We start from the raw sequence: 17524 nt of genomic DNA on the forward strand, positions 1-17524 counted from the left end.
GTTTAAGGTCTGCGTCACCTCAACCCTTTCAATTTATTATCTACTCAGCAATTCTTCCTTCTAGCTCCCTCACATTACCTTGTTAGTCTGTAGGGCGGAGAGTTTGGTGCTGTGTTAAGAGAACGCCCTAAGCTTTTACGTTTTCTCGCCGCTTGTTCACTGAATATGTTATTATTGGAAAGGCAAGGAATATGTTTCTTACTTCTGCGAGGTTTAGAAAAATTGAACAAAGCGCAATTTAAACCAACAAACTCTTATCAATGACATGCGAGCTCCAACATTTATTGAGATATCTTATGGTCAAGTTGTAATTCGAATTCCATTCTTCTTTGTTTTTGCGATGATTATTTTTAGCGATAATTTTTATATTCCATCTAAACTAGCGCTTTGCATTCTTCGTTGCTTTGTAGAGAAAATATGAAATCGCTTTCTTGAATTTGGTCTCCTTGCTATCCAGAGATCATTTTGTTTTCAAAGGAAGCGGCTAATTATTTATTTCAGGAATATTATGCGCTGAAATGTTCAGGATTGAAACTTGCTAATGATAGAGAAAACGCCCTCTAAATGATGAGCCTGTTTACTCTCATTACTTGATTGCTGTATAATACATTGACATTGTAAGGAGAAGCTACATGTTCATCACTTCTGTGATGATGTAAAATAAGAGGATCCCGTATGTCAATTAATGAATCTTATGAACAACCTGAGAAACTCTTTTTCTTCCATCTTAGATGTTTTTTTCGATGATTTCTTATTACCAACTGTGTGAGTAAAACGTTCTAACATCAATTATTGGCATTTACATTTGTTTGACTGGGAAAGTCTTATTTCATTTTCTTTCTTTTGTTTCCATAACTCACACAATTAGGATCTAACAAAAGAAGGCATATTCTGTTTTCAAAGGTGAGCTGTTGTTGTTGTTGTTGTTTTTAATTTCTTTATTTTCATTGCTTCCTTAGTTTCATTTTCTATGAATTAAATCCCACATTATTATTTTACCAAAAAAAAACATTTGGAGAAGTTGGTACATGAATAACTGAAGTAACGCGAATGTAATTGAATGAAATGGAAAGATTTTCCTTTGTCTGAAAAACAAAGCGTTTTGATAACGGGTGTGCGGTTCAAACACTGGGTAGAATCTTTGCTCCAATTTTATGCTGCATTGAAATATTTTCAGTTTTGAAAATAACCGTTGAGTAAGCTTTAATTTCATATATCTCGTACTAATAAAACGGAAATGCATGGCTCAATCCTTAAAGAAAATTTGTTTTAGCAGATTATTTACAGCTGAAAACTACAAAAGAACCATTTCTGCTTTCTCACTCACACCTTACTACAAGTGCATTTGTAACTATTTGTTTGGGCACCGACATGGCGGATAGTAACCGTCGTCGAGACAAAAGTCACGTGGGTGAAAACCAAGAATAAGCAAAAATCTCGTGATTCATCATGTGACCCGGCCCTGTCTGTACATGACAACGTCAGTCATCATCAAGATAACACGCGTGATCAGTATGTGAACCTCATTGGATCACAGTTAGTTGCCATGGTGTTGAGGGCCCAATGACCATTGGGTACTATTGCGCAATTTTTCCATTTTGTGGCGGAGGAAAAAACAAAGATATTTTATGACTGGGCTACCACAGGTATCCCAGTAAAAATACTGAGCACTCGCTCGCCAAAATTACGCCTGCTCTGCAGGTTGAGTAAGAGTCTGGTTTTTGGATGGTATCAAACGGAGGGGGTCCTGATCTTGTTTCATACACGGATTTTAGAAAAATTCACGCTTCACGTATATAAAGGAAAAACTTCAAATCTCCCTTCTTGTGCACAAGGTTTCTGGAAAAACTTGAGGTTTCCACGAAATGAAAGATGAAATTCACGGGTCACGTATATTTCAGGAGACCAGTCACGCCTTACACTGGATCATGGATTTACGAATCGCGTTCGCCTTTCTGTAAAATTCACGCCTCACATACTTATTTTGGCTTTAATCACGCTTAAAGTGTAAACCCCCTAGCACCCTCTTTTTCAAAGTCAGTTTGACAGCTTTCGTACGATACTGCAATCAAATACAGAAATATTAAATATGATTAAAAGTTCTGCGTGACTGCAAGAGTTCAAAATTCATCACCAAAACAGTTCAAACAAGAAAACCTACTTGCTCCAAGTCGACCCTTCTAACTGCGATAACAAACATGAACGTGGGTAAAAGAGAATATACTTTTTCTAATCTTGATATAATTTTCATTTGGACAAAATGATGAAAGAATACCAAAAAAGAGGAAACATCTCATCTATTTTAATATTTCAGTTGTTGAAGGTTGAAATGCAGTGTATTCACTCAAACTTTCTTCAATGTTAAGCTGAAATCTATAGATCTGAAAAGAACTTTCGGATTTCAGCTGCTCACTGAACTGAAGTGAGTGACAAGGGCGCGCATGATTGACAGGCGTGTGTACAAGATGAGGAGGGAAGAAAAACCTCCTTTATAAACTAAGGGACCACTTGTGCTTGCATCGTATCTCCTGATTGAAATGACAGGAATTATTTTTTTTCGAGAAAGGTCAAAATATTTCCTCCAAAAGTGAATCGTACGAATAACATAAATGCCATTATTTAAAGCAAAAGGTCCGAGAAAACTTACTGCCTTAACTAAAGGTGTTATAAAAAAAATTTCTCTGCTGTTTCAACTGTAAGGAATCTAAGCGAGTTTCGGAGGCGTAAATGTGGCGAACACACGTGCGATACGAATAACATAAATGCCACTATATAAAGCAAAAGGTGCGACAAAATTTACTACCTTAACTAAAGGTGTTATAAAAAAAAAAATTATCTGCTGTTTCAACTGTAAGGCAGCTAAGCGAGTTTCGGAGGCGTAAATGTGGGGAACACACGCGTGATATGCTCGCGACGCGCGGAAGGCGCCAGCTAAAATCATATCATCCTAACCGTCCCATCGTCGTATGATCAATAGCAGTTCAACATGTTACCTATCGTTCGTTCAATATACAGGAATTAAATATGCATGCTTTGAGTTGAAGTCAAATGTTTTTGCCAACATTTACCGCTTATTGTAACACCCCCAGGGAAGTCATTTTCAAGCAGTAAATTGCGAGCAGATTCAGAAATGACTAATTGGGTAGCATGTAATAAGCTGAAGACAACAATGGTAACACAATTAGTAAATTAACCGTTGCTCTATTGGTGATTTTTTTTTGATAACCATATCTGAATCTGCTCCACAATTGTTTGAATTCAACCCAGCTGATGCACTTGAGATTGGTTTGGATAAAAGATTGAAAAGGAATGTTGCGCTCAGACATTTATGAAAAAAGGCAAAAACAACTTCCCTAAAAACAGCAAAAGTACTTCAAGATTTATCAGTTTTACTTTTTCTAAGTTTCCTTTTTTTGTTGATTCTTTCCCACGATAACAAACAGGAGAGAGTCATAATGAATAACGCTGCAGAAATCCTAAAGTCAGTCCAGATAGGTTTAGATGTCTGCATATTTCTTCTTAACACTGATCGTGGCCTACAAGCGACTGAGTTATGTAAAGAATGTACAACTCTACTTCAAAACCTTGACACTGGTATTCAGCTTGATGTCTCCGATGTAATATTCCATACTTACTACACCATTTTTGCTGACCACAAACTTCTTGAAACGCTCCTCAACGTTGGAATACTAACAACACAACTGGGAGACAAATATGAAGCACAAAGCCGGTTTGTAGAGGCAAAGCAGCTTTTTGAAAGCGCTCTCGCCATCTGGAAAACGATTGGTCACAAAGAAGTAGAAGGTTTGGCTCATGGAAGACTTGGACATGTATGTTATTTCCGAAGTGAAATGCAGAACGCAGAAAAATACTACAAGAAAGCACTCGCCATCGCGATAGAAATTGGCGACAGACAACTACAAGAAACAAGTACCGGAAACCTCGGAGCTGTGTTTAATTCCCTTGGCAAATATCAGAAGGCTAGAGAATATCACGAGAAAGCACTTGCCATCGCGATAGAAATTGGTGATAGAGAAGGAGAAGGAAGAAGATACGGGAACCTTGGAGCTGTGTTTCATTACCTTGGCGAATATCAGAGGGCTAAAGAATATCACGAGAAAGCACTTACCATCGCGATAGAAATTGGCGATAGACATCGAGAAGGAACAAGTAGCGGAAACCTCGGAGCTGTGTTCTATTCCCTTGGCAAATATCAGAAGGCTATAGAATATCACGAGAAAGCACTTGCCATCGCAATAGAAATTGGTGACAGACGAGGAGAAGGAAATATTAACGGGAACCTCGGAGCTGTGTTTGATTCCCGTGGCGAATATCAGAAGGCTATAGAATATTACGAGAAAGCACTTCCTATCGCAACAGAAATTGGCGACAGACGAGGAGAAGGAACAATTAACAGGAGCCTCGGAGTTGTGTTTCATTCCCTTGGCGAACATCAGAAAGCTAAAGAATATCACGAGAAAGCACTTACCATCGCGATAGAAACTGGCGACAAACGAGGAGAAGGAATAATTAACGGGAACCTCGGAGCTGTGTTTGATTCCCTTAGCGAATATCAGAAAGCTAAAGAATATCTCGTGAAGGCACTCGCCATCGCGATAGAAATTGGCGACAAACTGGAAGAAGGAACAAGCAGTGGGAACCTCGGAGCTGTGTTTGGTTCCCTTGGCAAATATCAGAAGGCTAAAGAATATCACGAGAAAGCATTTGCCATCGCGATAGAAATTGGCGACAAACTGGGAGAAGGAAAAAGTAGCGGAAACCTCGGAGCTGTGTTTCATTCCCTCGGCGAATACCAGAAGGCTAAAGAATATCACGAGAAAGCACTTGCCATCGCAATAGAAGTTGGCGACAAACGAGGAGAAGGAAATATTAACGGGAACCTCGGAAATATTTTCTATTCCTTTGGCGAATTTCAGAAGGCTATAGAATATTACGAGAAAGCACTTCCTATCGCAACAGAAATTGGCGACAGACGAGGAGAAGGAACAATTAACAGGAGCCTCGGAGTTGTGTTTCATTCCCTCGGCGAATATCAGAAGGCTAAAGAATATCACGAGAGAGCACTTGCCATCGCAATAGAAACTGGCGACAAAGGAGAAAAAGGAGCCATATACGGGAACCTCGGAGCTCTGTTTCATTGCCGTGGCGAATATCAGAGGGCTAAAGAATACAACGATAAAGCACTTGCCATCGCGATAGAAATTGGTAACAGACGAGGAGAAGGAAATATTAACGGGAACCTCGGAGATATTTTCAATTCCTTTGGCGAATATCAGAAGGCTAAAGAATATCACGAGAAAGCACTCGCCATCGCGATAGAAATTGGCGACAAACCAGGAGAAGGAACAAGCAACGGGAACCTCGGGGCTGTGTTTAATTCCCTCGGCGAATATCAGAAGGCTAAAGAATATCACGAGAAAGCACTTGCCATCGCAATAGAAACTGGCGACAAAGGAAAAAAAGGAGCCATATACGGGAACTTCGGGGCTCTGTTTCATTGCCGTGGCGAATATCAGAGGGCTAAAGAATATAACGATAAAGCACTTGCCATCGCGATAGAAATTGGTGACAGACGAGGAGAAAGAAATATTAACGGAAACCTCGGAGATATTTTCAATTCCCTCGGCGAATATCAGAAGGCTAAAGAATATCACGAGAAAGCACTTGCCATCGCAATAGAAACTGGTGACAAAGGAGAAAAAGGAGCCATATACGGGAACCTCGGGGTTCTGTTTCATTCCCGGGGCGAATATCAAAAGGCTAAAGAATATCACGAGGAAGCACTTGCCATCGCGATAGAAATTAGAGACAGACGAGGAGAGGAAACAAACAACGGAAACCTCGGAGTAATGTTTCATTCCCGTGGCGAACACAAGAAGGCTAAAGAATATCACGAGAAAGCACTCGCCATCGCGATAGAAATTGGCGACAAACCAGGAGAAGGAAGAAGCAACGGGAACCTCGGGGTTGTGTTTAATTCCCTCGGCGAATATCAGAAGGCTAAAGAATATCACGAGAAAGCACTTGCCATCGCGATAGAAGTTGGCGACAAACGAGGAGAAGGAACAAGCTACGGGAGCCTCGGAGCTGTGTTTCATTCCCTTAGCAAATATCAGAAGGCTAAAGAATGTCACGAAAAAGCACTTGCCATCGCGATAGAAGTTGGCGACAAACGAGGAGAAGGAACTAGATACGGGAACCTCGGAGTAATGTTTCATTCCCGTGGCGAATATCGGAAGGCTAAAGAGTATCACGAGAAAGCACTTGCCATCGCGATAGAAATTGGCCACAAACGAGGAGAAGGAAGAAGCAACGGGAACCTCGGGGTTGTGTTTAATTCCCTCGGCGAATATCAGAAGGCTAAAGAATATCACGAGAAAGCACTTGCCACCGCGACAGAAATTGGCGACAAACAAGGAGAAGGAGATATTAACAGCAACCTCGGAGCTGTGTTTTATTCCCTTGGCAAATATCAGAAGGCTAAAGAATATTATGAGGAAGCACTTGCCATCGCAATAGAAATTGGCAACAGACTAGGAGAAGGAACAATGAACGGGAACCTCGGGGCTATGTTTCATTCCCTTAGCGAATATCAGAAGGCTAAAAAATATCACGAAAAAGCACTAGCCATCGCGATAGAAATTGGCGACAAACGAGGAGAAGGAAATATTAACAGGAACCTCGGAGTTGTGTTTCAATCCCTCGGCGAATACCAGACGGCTAAAGAATATCACAAGAAAGCACTAGCCATCGCGATAGAAATTGGTGACAGAAAAGGAGAAGGTTCGACATACTCGAGTCTTGGAGATGTTTATTTTGCGCTTGGAAAAAACCGGAAAGCTAAGGAACACTTGGACAAAGCAGTCGACGTCGGTTTAGCAATTGGTGACAGACATCTAGAAGCCCAATCTACTACATCTTTGGCAGCTGTCTTTGCTTCTGTGAATGACTCTCAGAAGGCAAAAGAACCTTTTGAGAAGGCGCTTACCTTCTGCAGAGAATGTGGCAATAGAGAGCTCGAAGCAGGAACTTACCTAAGGCTTGGAAATCTATTCCTATTGCTTGGTGAAAGTGGCAAGGCAGAAGATTACTTAGAGAAAGTTTGTTCTATAAGCAGCCAAATTGGACATAAAATGACTGAGTTTGAAAGCCTTCTACGTATTACATGGTTAAAGGTATCACAGTCAGAACTTGTAGAGGCAAACGAATGTCTTCTTCGATGTATCAGAAAATATGAGCAAATCAGAAGTTTGCTGAAAGGAAACAGTGAATTTGAAATTTCTCTGTTAGAGGAATGCGGAACTTTTCCCTACCAGTTACTCACTAACTTGCTCTGCCGTACTGGAAAATTTCGAGATGCTCTCTATGCTGAGGAGCTGGGACGAGCAAGAGTCCTTGCAGGATTCATGGCAGACAAGTACTCCCTGGAAAGCCACTTCACAGCTGATCCACAATCATGGTCTGGGATTGAAAAGAGCGTGAAAACGGAAAGTAACTGTGTTTTTTTATATGTTTCATATACAGAGCGGCAAGTTCTCCACTGGGTATTGAAAGGAAATGGAGACATTTTCTGTCTAGCAACACGTGAAGTGGATATAGACACTCTTATTGCTGAGCAAGTCTGCAATGTGGAAGGAGTTTTCAAAAAGAGCGCCGCCGGCTTTGGCGTTTTATCCGAAGCAAACTGCGAAGATCGATCATTGAATGACAACGTGACGACATCTCTTCATGAAGAGAGCCGGGCAAATTTGCGAGGTGACGAAACTAAAGATACCGAAAGAACTCATCAATTGTGCTACAAATGGATCGTCGCACCTGTGGCAAATTTACTTACTGAGCCTGAAATCATCATTGTGCCCGATCGATTCTTGTACCGAGTCCCATTTGCTGCCTTGCGTGATAAATCAGCCGGAAAGTATTTATCGGAAAAGTACAGAATACGCATCATCCCTTCCCTGACGACTCTGCGGCTCATCCAAGAATGTCCCGCGGACTATCACAGTCCAACTGGCGCACTGGTTGTGGGCGATCCTACGGTTGGCAAAGTGCATTACAATGGACGTCTTACTAACATTACACCATTGTTCCATGCAAATAAGGAAGCAGAGATGGTTGGTCGACTGCTCGGCGTTCAGCCTCTGTCAGGAAGTCGCGCGACAAAGCAGGCGGTACTTCAAGCGATACCTTCAGTGAGTCTGATACACCTTGCTGCTCATGGAAATGCCGAAAGAGGAGAGATTGCTCTCTCTCCTCAATCTACCACTAACGGTATTCCCCAAGAGGAAGACTACCTCCTGACAATGTCCGACATTCAAGGAGTTCAAGTGCGAGCCAAACTGGTTGTACTCAGCTGTTGTCATAGTGGGCGTGGATTGGTAAAAAAGGAAGGAATTATTGGAATCGCTCGAGCTTTCTTAGCATCCGGTGCACGTTCAGTGTTGGTAGCATCGTGGGCTATAGAAGACGAAGCAACGGCTAAGCTCATGGAACATTTCTATGAACACCTTGTTGGTGGAGAAAGTGCCAGTGAATCTCTTCACCAGGCCGTTCAATGGTTGAGAAGCAACGGCTTTCCCAAACCTTCCCAATGGGCTCCGTTTGTGCTTATGGGGGATAACGTGACATTTGATTTTACGAAAAAAGGGTAAGTCTGACCATAAGAAGCAATTATCTATAATAAACCGATTAGCACACTAAAACTGTTTTTTCGTTTTTGTCTTAGTCTTTCATACATAAAATATCAAGAAAAAGAAGATTATTTTATCTAGTACTCGGAGCCGGAAGATTTTGATGAATTTCCCTCTAAAATTGGCCTGGAATTAGAGTTTCTTTCGTATGGAAGATATTCGGAAATAATTATTCAAGGTCGATACGATGCTAGACACTTTGACAATGAAGGTAATCTGAGAATCTTAAGCTAACACTAAAAAAAGTTAACTTTATTTTGTAAAAAAAAAAAACAATAACGACTAAATGATAATTTTAAGGTTACTTTCGCATCAAACATTTAAAAAGATTGGAAAATCATGGCCTATGACGATGAGGAAGAAAGTAATTTATTTTATAGAAAATCAGTTCTGCATGCTTTAAAGTTAAAAAGAGTAATAAATGTATTATGTTTTCTGTGTTTTTTTTTTCAGGAATGAAGAACTCAAGGAGGACAACAACGAGGCAGAGAAGGAACAGAGTCACTACTGAAGAAAAGATTCTTCTTCCTGTACATTGTTTTAAAATGAACACTGGTATTACTTTTCGTAGACAATTTTCTCTTTTTTCTTAAGTCAAGTACGTTTTTGCGTGCTACTGTAAACATGACTGAATCGAAAGCGAACGACAATGAAACCTTTAATTCAGCCGCTAAATCTATTACGTATATCAAAAGGGAACTAATATAAGTTGGACACGAAAAGTTATCTTAATGTTCAGAAATGTAAGAGTGTTGGCAAGGTTTCGTCAGAACTCAAAATTAATCCTTGATTTATAGAACCATGATCTGGTTTTCAATTCTCCCGAGGCACGCGAACGCGATCATCAAACACTATAACCATGTCAAACATAAGCATACGCATGCAAAAGTTATTTTTTGGACGGGTGGGTTGAGGTTAGATACTTTGTGTAGCCGAATTTTTTTACATTTTTGTGAAAGTAAAATAGTATCAACCTTTACAGCAACAAAAATGTCGCATTTCTTTACCCTAAGACAAAGAATTTTGTGGTCTATTATCTCTGTTTTCTTAATACATCAAAGTAGAAATAATTAGCATTTGGTGGCACGCTTACTGTTGTCTGCTTTGCAGCCCTTATTTGGTCTTGGTCTGGTCTTACAATACCCTCCTTATCCCACGCTTACTGTCATTCCTCCGTCAGAAAAGGAGCAGTAAACAAAACACATTTCAACTTAAAAATGATACAAAAAATTACCTGCTAACCTTTCTTATCCCAATAAATCTCGACCTTAATCGACGAGGCTCTCGCGAAGGCCATAAACCATTACACTTAGCAAATGAACCCAAAATGTTTGGTGGATGTCATTCTTTGTGCGTGGCCCCCTTCTTACATGAAATTATTAGCAAGAAAGCAATACTCCAACACTGTAATTGGTACAAGATATCCAAATACTGTGATATGATTGGTCCGAGATAAAAACCCTAATGCAGCAATCTGATTGGTGAGAGATACATGTACATATTCTAATGAGGCGATCTTTAGTGATGCAGTCAACATACCACTCTATTCACTGACTTAGAGTTTTTTTCTTATGAAAAACAACTCAAAAATGAGACTCCGTAAGCATTTTAACATCATTTTAGACTTCGAACTGAGATGTTCCACAAACTGGTCGGAAGGAATAGCTATGTGCTCGGTTTCTTTGTGAAAAGCGTCCTTCTTCTCACAAGTGTCATCTATGTCAAAAGCTGAAGAAAAGAGTTTGAGAAAGGTTAAATTTCAAGCTTAAGCGTCCAATTGAGAAATATTCGTTTCATGCGATCAAATCTAATATACTTGTGTTTAGCAGTCTTTCTGTTTTCATGAGTGAGAGGGTTAGGAAATATTTTGACACAGAGAGTTGAAATTTTTCAGACAATAAAACCTCCATCAATATTTGAAAAGTCACTTCTCAGATCACTAATTATTTATCAAAGCCACAAAGTACCATTACGTTACAATCAGATTTTAATAACTATCAAACTCATTTGTATCAATAAACTTTGCTCTGTGACCCTCTATACATAATGAGAAATAAATTAACAATCATTGTTTCAGCAGACATTACATGCTCACAGGTTGAAGGTGATTTTTGTTCCAAAGGCCAAGTAACCATTTTTCCCTACTTTTTAGTAAACCAGATGAACTCAGCAGGATTACATTAAATTGATCTTCATTCTTATTTGTATCTGTTCATTTTACACAGGATTCTTATCAGGATGTTCTGTTGTTCCTCTTAACCCTGTAACCTCTAAGAGTGACGAGCATCTAATTTCTCCTTACAATATCACCCTTGAATCAGTCATTAAGGCCACAAGAATAAAGCAAATGATCACCAAGTAAAGAAGCTCTCGATTGTTAAACAAATTCTCCTTGTCAATACCATAGGAAATGTCTGGAAAACAGTATGGAGAATATACCTGATGATGTTAGGGGTTGAAGGGTTAAGACTAAACCTAAATAAAACTAATTTAACCTGATAACATGATAGAAATAAATATAAAAATTAGATGAAGAAGAAAGATAAATTTATTGAGAGTTGTCCAGAATGGAGCAAATAACCACCTAATCACCTCACTGTCCATGGTTAAGAGGTCAAATTTACATGTATTTGCTCTCAGAACCAAAACTTAGAGTCCATTACCTTTGTCAGGGAGAGAGTATTAGGAAGATTTTTCAACCCGTTGACTCCCTGGAGTGACCAAGAAGAGGAATTTTTATTTACGATATCCATACATTTTCTAGCAGGATGTAACGACCAGAAGGAAAAATATCAACAGAGTGATATTGATTGATTTAACATCAAATTCTCAGAACTAGAATCATAAGCACTATATGAGGGATGGTACAGATAATTATTTCTTAAATCTTGGTGTAAAAGGGTTATAAGGGAAAATATATTCCAATTTTCTCAAGACATACAGAACTTTTGGTCATAGCTCTAGGTGACCAAATAAAAGAGGTCTGTAAAGAGAAGTTAGCCTATCCATAATTTTTTCCTGTACACAATGTTATTTACATCTTGCCTCTTTCAGCCCTAAGAGTTACTAGCATCTAATTTCTCCTTACAATTTCACCCTTAAATCAAAGATGAAGGTGTAGAGAATAAAGGAAATGATCACCAACTTAAGGAATACTTGATTGTTAGAGAAATTCTCCTTTTCACACCTTAGGAAATGTACAGAGAACACTATGGGACGCAACTTTGTGGCTGTCTACGTAAACGAGTTGGTGATGTATCAATGGTAAATTCCCTTTTTGGAGGCGTTGTAAGACCGCTGTAAATAATCTGAAGGCTTCAAGAAGTTCATCGCGCATCCCAACAAAATTGAAAGTCGAGTTGCCCCCCTCCCCCCCTCCCCCCAGTATTCAGAGCATGTTGTTAGAAGGGAGAGCCCTCTATCGCAGCGCCTCAGGGGTGGGCTGAGACTCGCCACAAGTATATCACCTTAAAAATAGACAATTACTGCTAATTTTTATATCAAATTTGGCTGCTTCACTTTACAAAGCAACAAAGGGTTGAAAGTTCGAGTCGTGGTGAGTACAATATTTGATTATTGTTAATTTGCAGATGTGTGATATCTCATTCATTTTACAATACATATTTTCACGCCTTTATAATCAAAGCTGCTCTTACGTAGACCATTACTGTATTGAAAACGTCGTTTTGATTAAATTCCCTTTATGTTTTAAAATGCTTTTCATATCCTAAGGAAAACAATCTTTTGCGCGTTAAAATTGTTACTTTTGCCGTGTTGAGTCAAATTCGTTTCATCAAGAGAATATTAACTGTTGATATTCTACTGGTTTCATACATACCTATTCAGCGTTTGGATAACAATCGAAATGCTTGTATGAACTTAATCCAATACACATGCCTAGCTAGTGTAAAAAAACGTTACAATAGCTATTTGCATTTATCTTTGTTTTGCAGAGAAAGTTTTATTTCAGTTTCTTACTTTTGATTTCATTAATCATACCACTAGAATATTTAAGAAGTCCCGCTTCATTTTCAAAAGGTTAGTAGTAAAAAAATACATTTAGAGACGATTTTTCTCGCTTTACAAAACTGAAATGTTTTGGATTGAACATTCAACGGCAGAGGATTTAAAGCTCCAAATAATCTTAGATTTTGGCAAAAATTTGTCGCTAAAAACTTGACTAAAACTTATTATAGTCTTCAAAATAAAATAATTAACTCAACTCTAGGTCTTTCACTTCCGTAATCTTACTAAGTATCCATTCTGATGTTACAAATGTCACTATAAATACTTTTAGATAATGAAGTGTTGCGCTAATTTAACAACGTCCATATCAGCGTTCTCCCTTATTTTAAGCATGACGGTAAAATAAATTTTCAAACCGATAGAGCAATCCTTTTACACGTTGAATTTCAAGAATTCCAAGCAATTTTAAACGGTAATAAGAGGTACTACACGCGGTAAATATTACTGGTTACTGCCTGAAAAGGAGAACACTGCCATATCAGTGATAAGTTTCTTTATTCTCCAAAACTGTCGGCTGAATGATATATGGACACTTTAGGGAGAAGTTGTCCGCGAAACAATTTGGTATTGTCAGAGTCTGAGACCAAAAGAGTAAAAGAGCCCCATACGATGCATGAAAAGGAAATTCTGATGCAAAAAGAAAAAAGATGCAGTGTTTTTTAATTTAAATTATGGGAAAATTTAAAGGAATCTAGTTCTGTTTTTGGTTTCTAAACGATTTTTTTGTTTTACCGATTAAGCTGTTTGTTTTTTCACACTGTTTATTAACCTTCATCTCTGTTTTGCAGGGGAAGCGTAATTTCAGTTTCTTACTCTCGTCTTCCTCAGTCATACGATCAGAATAAACAAGGCACACTGCCTTGTTCAAGGGTAAGTAACAAAAATAAACAACAAATTAGCTTGCATTCCTTTTCCAATTTTTTTCTTTTAGCGTCTTCGCCGCCTCAAATCAGGCACAACAGAAATCAAGTTCATTGTGAAGACCTACCAAATTCGAATAGTTTTTTTGACTTGATTGGAGAGTGTTTAAGGTCTGCGTCACCTCAACCCTTTCAATTTATTATCTACTCAGCAATTCTTCCTTCTAGCTCCCTCACATTACCTTGTTAGTCTGTAGGCCGGAGAGTTTGGTGCTGTGTTAAGAAAACGCCCTAAGCTTTTACGTTTTCTCGCCGCTTGTTCACTGAATATGTTATTATTGGAAAGGCAAGGAATATGTTTCTCACTTCTGCGAGGTTTAGAAAAATCGGACAAAGCGTAATTTAAACCAAAAAACTCTTATCAATGACATGCGAGCTCCAACATTTATTGAGATATCTTATGGTCAAGTTGTAATTCAAATTCCATTCTTCTTTGTTTTTGCGATGATTATTTTTAGCGATAATTTTTATATTCCATCTAAACTAGCGCTTTGCATTCTTCGTTGCTTTGTAGAGAAAATATGAAATCGCTTTCTTGAATTTGGTCTCCTTGCTATCCAGAGATCACTTCGTTTTCAAAGGAAGCGGCTAAATATTTATTTCAGGAATATTATGCGCTGAAATGTTCAGGATTGAAACTTGCTAATGATAGAGAAAACGCCCTCTAAATGATGAGCCTGTTTACTCTCATTACTTGATTGCTGTATAATATATTGACATTGTAAGGAGAAGCTACATGTTCATCACTTCTGTGATGATGTAAAATAAGAGGATCCCGTATGTCAAGTAATGAATCTTATGAACAACCTGAGAAACTCTTTTTCTTCCATCTTAGATGTTTTTTTCGATGATTTCTTATTACCAACTGTGTGAGTAAAACGTTCTAAAATCAATTTTTGGCATTTACATTTGTTTGACTGGGAAAATCTTATTTCATTTTCTTTCTTTTGTTTCCATAACTCACACAATCAGGATCTAACAAAAGTTGTTGTTTTTTTTAATTTCTTTATTTTCATTGCTTCCTTAGTTTCATTTTCTATGAATTAAATCCACATTATTATTTTACCCAAAAAAACATTTGGAGAAGTTGGTACATGAATAACTGAAGTAACGCGAATGTAATTGAGATTTTCCTTTGTCTGAAAAACAAAGCGTTTTGATAACGAGTGCGCGGTTCAAACACTGGGTAGAATCTTTGCTCCAATTTTATGCTGCATTGAAATATTTCCAGTTTTGAAAATAACCGTTGAGTAAGCTTTAATTTCATATATCTCGAACTAATAAAACGGAAATGCTTGGCTCAATCCTTAAAGAAAATTCGTTTTAATTCGTTGAGGAGAGCTTCCTCCAAAAACATAGAACCGCTTTGGGTATGAAAATAGCAGTGCTATTTGCTAATATTTTTATGGCGGAAATTGAAAAGAAATTAATCCAACAGTTAAAGCGAAACCAAACCAAAAGAATGGAAACGTTACATTAATGAAGTTTTCTCCCTATGGGATGGCGACAGAAAAGAGGTAAATCGGTTCAATAAACGGGCTAACTATTTCCACCCTACTATCAAGTTCACAGCTGAAATATCAGAGAATTAACCAAATCACTTTTCTCGATACCACGGTGTTCAACGGGGAAAGATTCGCAAAAAATCCCATCTGGGATATCAAAACTCATTAGAGGCAGACCGAGACTTTCCAAATTACACACTTCGCCTTGTGCCATCCACCAGGCGTAAAATATAGTTCATTAAAGGCAAGCAATAAGAATGCCTAGAACTAACTCTTCGAAAAAAACATTTGAAGTGGGCCGTTTGAAATTCAAACAAAGCCTCGAAGCAAGAGGGTACCCAGAAAGCATCGTAGAAAGGTGTCTGTCAGGGGTCAGCTTTGCCTCTTGGCAATCGGCCTTTAAACATACACCAAAGCCGAAAGGTCACGAACGTTTATTGCCTTTCGTCACAACGTACCACCCGGCAGTTAAAAATTTAAAACAAATATTGATGGAACAGTGGAGTCTGATACACAATCAGCCCTTGCTGAAAACAAATTTTACAAAACCTCCGATCATCTTTTATAAAAAGCGGGGAAAATCTCTTTAAGACATGCTTGTGAGAGCAAAAAATACAATTTGAAGGCGGTAATGCGACACAACCACGAAAGCCACATGGCGAGTCCTTGCTGGTCTATCTTTATCTTTATTCTCACATCGTGTCGCTGCGACTTATCGCTTGTATCTACTTTCTTCTCCTCTCTGTTGTCAATTCTTCTTCGAAGGAAGACTTATTTTTAATAACTGATAGTATTCGATAAAATCCAATCCCTTTGTCCCGATCACTTCTGCTGCCACAGCTGAAAACTACAAAAGAACCATTTCTACTTTCTCACTCACACCTTACTACAAGTGCATTTGTAACTATTTGTTTGGGCACCGACATTGCGGATAGTAACCGTCGTCAAGACAAAAGTCACGTGGGTGAAAACCAAGAATAAGCAAAAATCTCGTGATTCATCATGTGACCCGGCCCTGTCTGTACATGACAACGTCAGTCATCATCAAGATAACACGCGTGATCAGCATGTGAACCTCATTGGATCACAGTTAGTTGCCATGGTGTTGAGGGCCCAATGACCATTGGGTACTATTGCGCAATTTTTCCATTTTGTGGCGGAGGAAAAATCAAAGACAAAAAAAACAAAGGTATTTTATGACTGGGCTACCACAGGTATCCCAGTAAAAATACTGAGCACTCGCTCGCCAAAATTACGCCTGCTCTGCAGGTTGAGTAAGAGTCTGGTTTTTGGATGGTATCAAACGGAGGGGGTCCTGATCCTGTTTCATACACGAATTTTAGAAAAATTCACGCTTCACGTATATAAAGGAAAAACTTCAAATCTCCCTTCTTGTGTACAAGGTTTCTGGAAAAACTTGAGGTTTCCACGACATGAAAGATGAAATTCACGGGTCACGTATATTTCAGGGGGCCAGTCACGCCTTACACTGGATCATGGATTTACGAATCGCGTTCGCCTTTCTGTAAAATTCACGCCTCACATACTTATTTTGGCCTTAATCACGCTTCAAGTGTAAACCCCTTAGCACCCTCTTTTTCAAAGTCAGTTTGACAGCTTTCGTACGATACTGCAATCAAATACAGAAATATTAAATATGATCAAAAGTTCTGCGTGACTGCAAGAGTTCAAAGTTCATCACCAAAACAGTTCAAATAAGAAAACCAACTTGCTCCAAGTCGACCCTTCTAACTGCGATAACAAACATGAACGTGGGTAAAAGAGAATATACTTTTTCTAATCTTGATATAATTTTCATTTGGACAAATATGATGAAAGAATACCAAAAAAGAGGAAACATCTCATCTATTTTAGTATTTCAGTTGTTGGAGGTTGAAATGCAGTGTATTCACTCATACATTCTTCAATGTTAAGCTGAAAATCTATAGATCCGAAAAGAACTTTCGGATTTCAGCTGCTCACTGAACTGAAGTGAGTGACAAGGGCGCGCATGATTGACAGGCGTGTGTACAAGATGAGGAGGGAAGAAAAACCTCCTTTATAAACTAAGGGACCACTTGTGCTTGCATCGTATCTCCTGATTGAAATGACAGGAATTATTTTTTTTCGAGAAAGGTCAAAATATTTCCTCCAAAAGTGAATCGTACGAATAACATAAATGCCATTATTTAAAGCAAAAGGTCCGAGAAAACTTACTGCCTTAACTAAAGGTGTTATAAAAAAAATTTCTCTGCTGTTTCAACTGTAAGGAATCTAAGCGAGTTTCGGAGGCGTAAATGTGGCGAACACACGCGCGATATGCTCGCAACGCGTGGAAGGCGCCAGCTAAAATCGTATCATCCTA

The 17524-nt window shown here is 38.7% G+C and overlaps 1 protein-coding gene, 1 long non-coding RNA gene and 1 pseudogene across 2 annotated transcripts; all 3 read left to right on the forward strand.

The window, feature by feature from the left end:
• The first annotated feature begins 5200 nt into the window (after nucleotides 1-5200).
• On the forward strand, nucleotides 5201-9505 carry LOC113673129 (tetratricopeptide repeat protein 28). The gene is made up of 2 exons (XM_089183837.1): nucleotides 5201-8665; nucleotides 9162-9505. Exons 1-2 carry the CDS (start codon nucleotides 5871-5873, stop codon nucleotides 9217-9219), a joined length of 2853 nt encoding a protein of 950 aa, XP_089039963.1. The 5' UTR covers nucleotides 5201-5870; the 3' UTR covers nucleotides 9220-9505.
• Nucleotides 9506-12149: 2644 nt separating this feature from the next.
• LOC149038694 (uncharacterized) lies at nucleotides 12150-14295 on the forward strand. Its single transcript, XR_016180651.1, has 4 exons — nucleotides 12150-12264; nucleotides 12662-12746; nucleotides 13523-13604; nucleotides 14169-14295. It is a non-coding gene; the product is annotated as an uncharacterized LOC149038694 (long non-coding RNA).
• A 650-nt stretch (nucleotides 14296-14945) lies between these two features.
• On the forward strand, nucleotides 14946-15782 carry LOC149038695 (uncharacterized; annotated as a pseudogene).
• The last annotated feature ends 1742 nt before the right edge of the window (nucleotides 15783-17524 follow it).

The sequence above is a fragment of the Pocillopora damicornis genome, chromosome 10, assembly GCF_964200805.1.
Source record: "Pocillopora damicornis chromosome 10, jaPocDami1.2, whole genome shotgun sequence".
In the NCBI taxonomy this organism is placed as follows: domain Eukaryota; kingdom Metazoa; phylum Cnidaria; class Anthozoa; order Scleractinia; family Pocilloporidae; genus Pocillopora; species Pocillopora damicornis.

Excerpts from the sequence above, each read along its gene's own strand:
- LOC113673129 (XM_089183837.1), top strand. The coding sequence starts at position 5,871 with ATGTTTCATTCCCGTGGCGAACACAAGAAGGCTAAAGAATATCACGAG. Across the intron at positions 8,666-9,161 it reads TTTGATTTTACGAAAAAAGG|GAATGAAGAACTCAAGGAGG; the intron begins GTAAGTCTGACC and ends TTTTTTTTTCAG.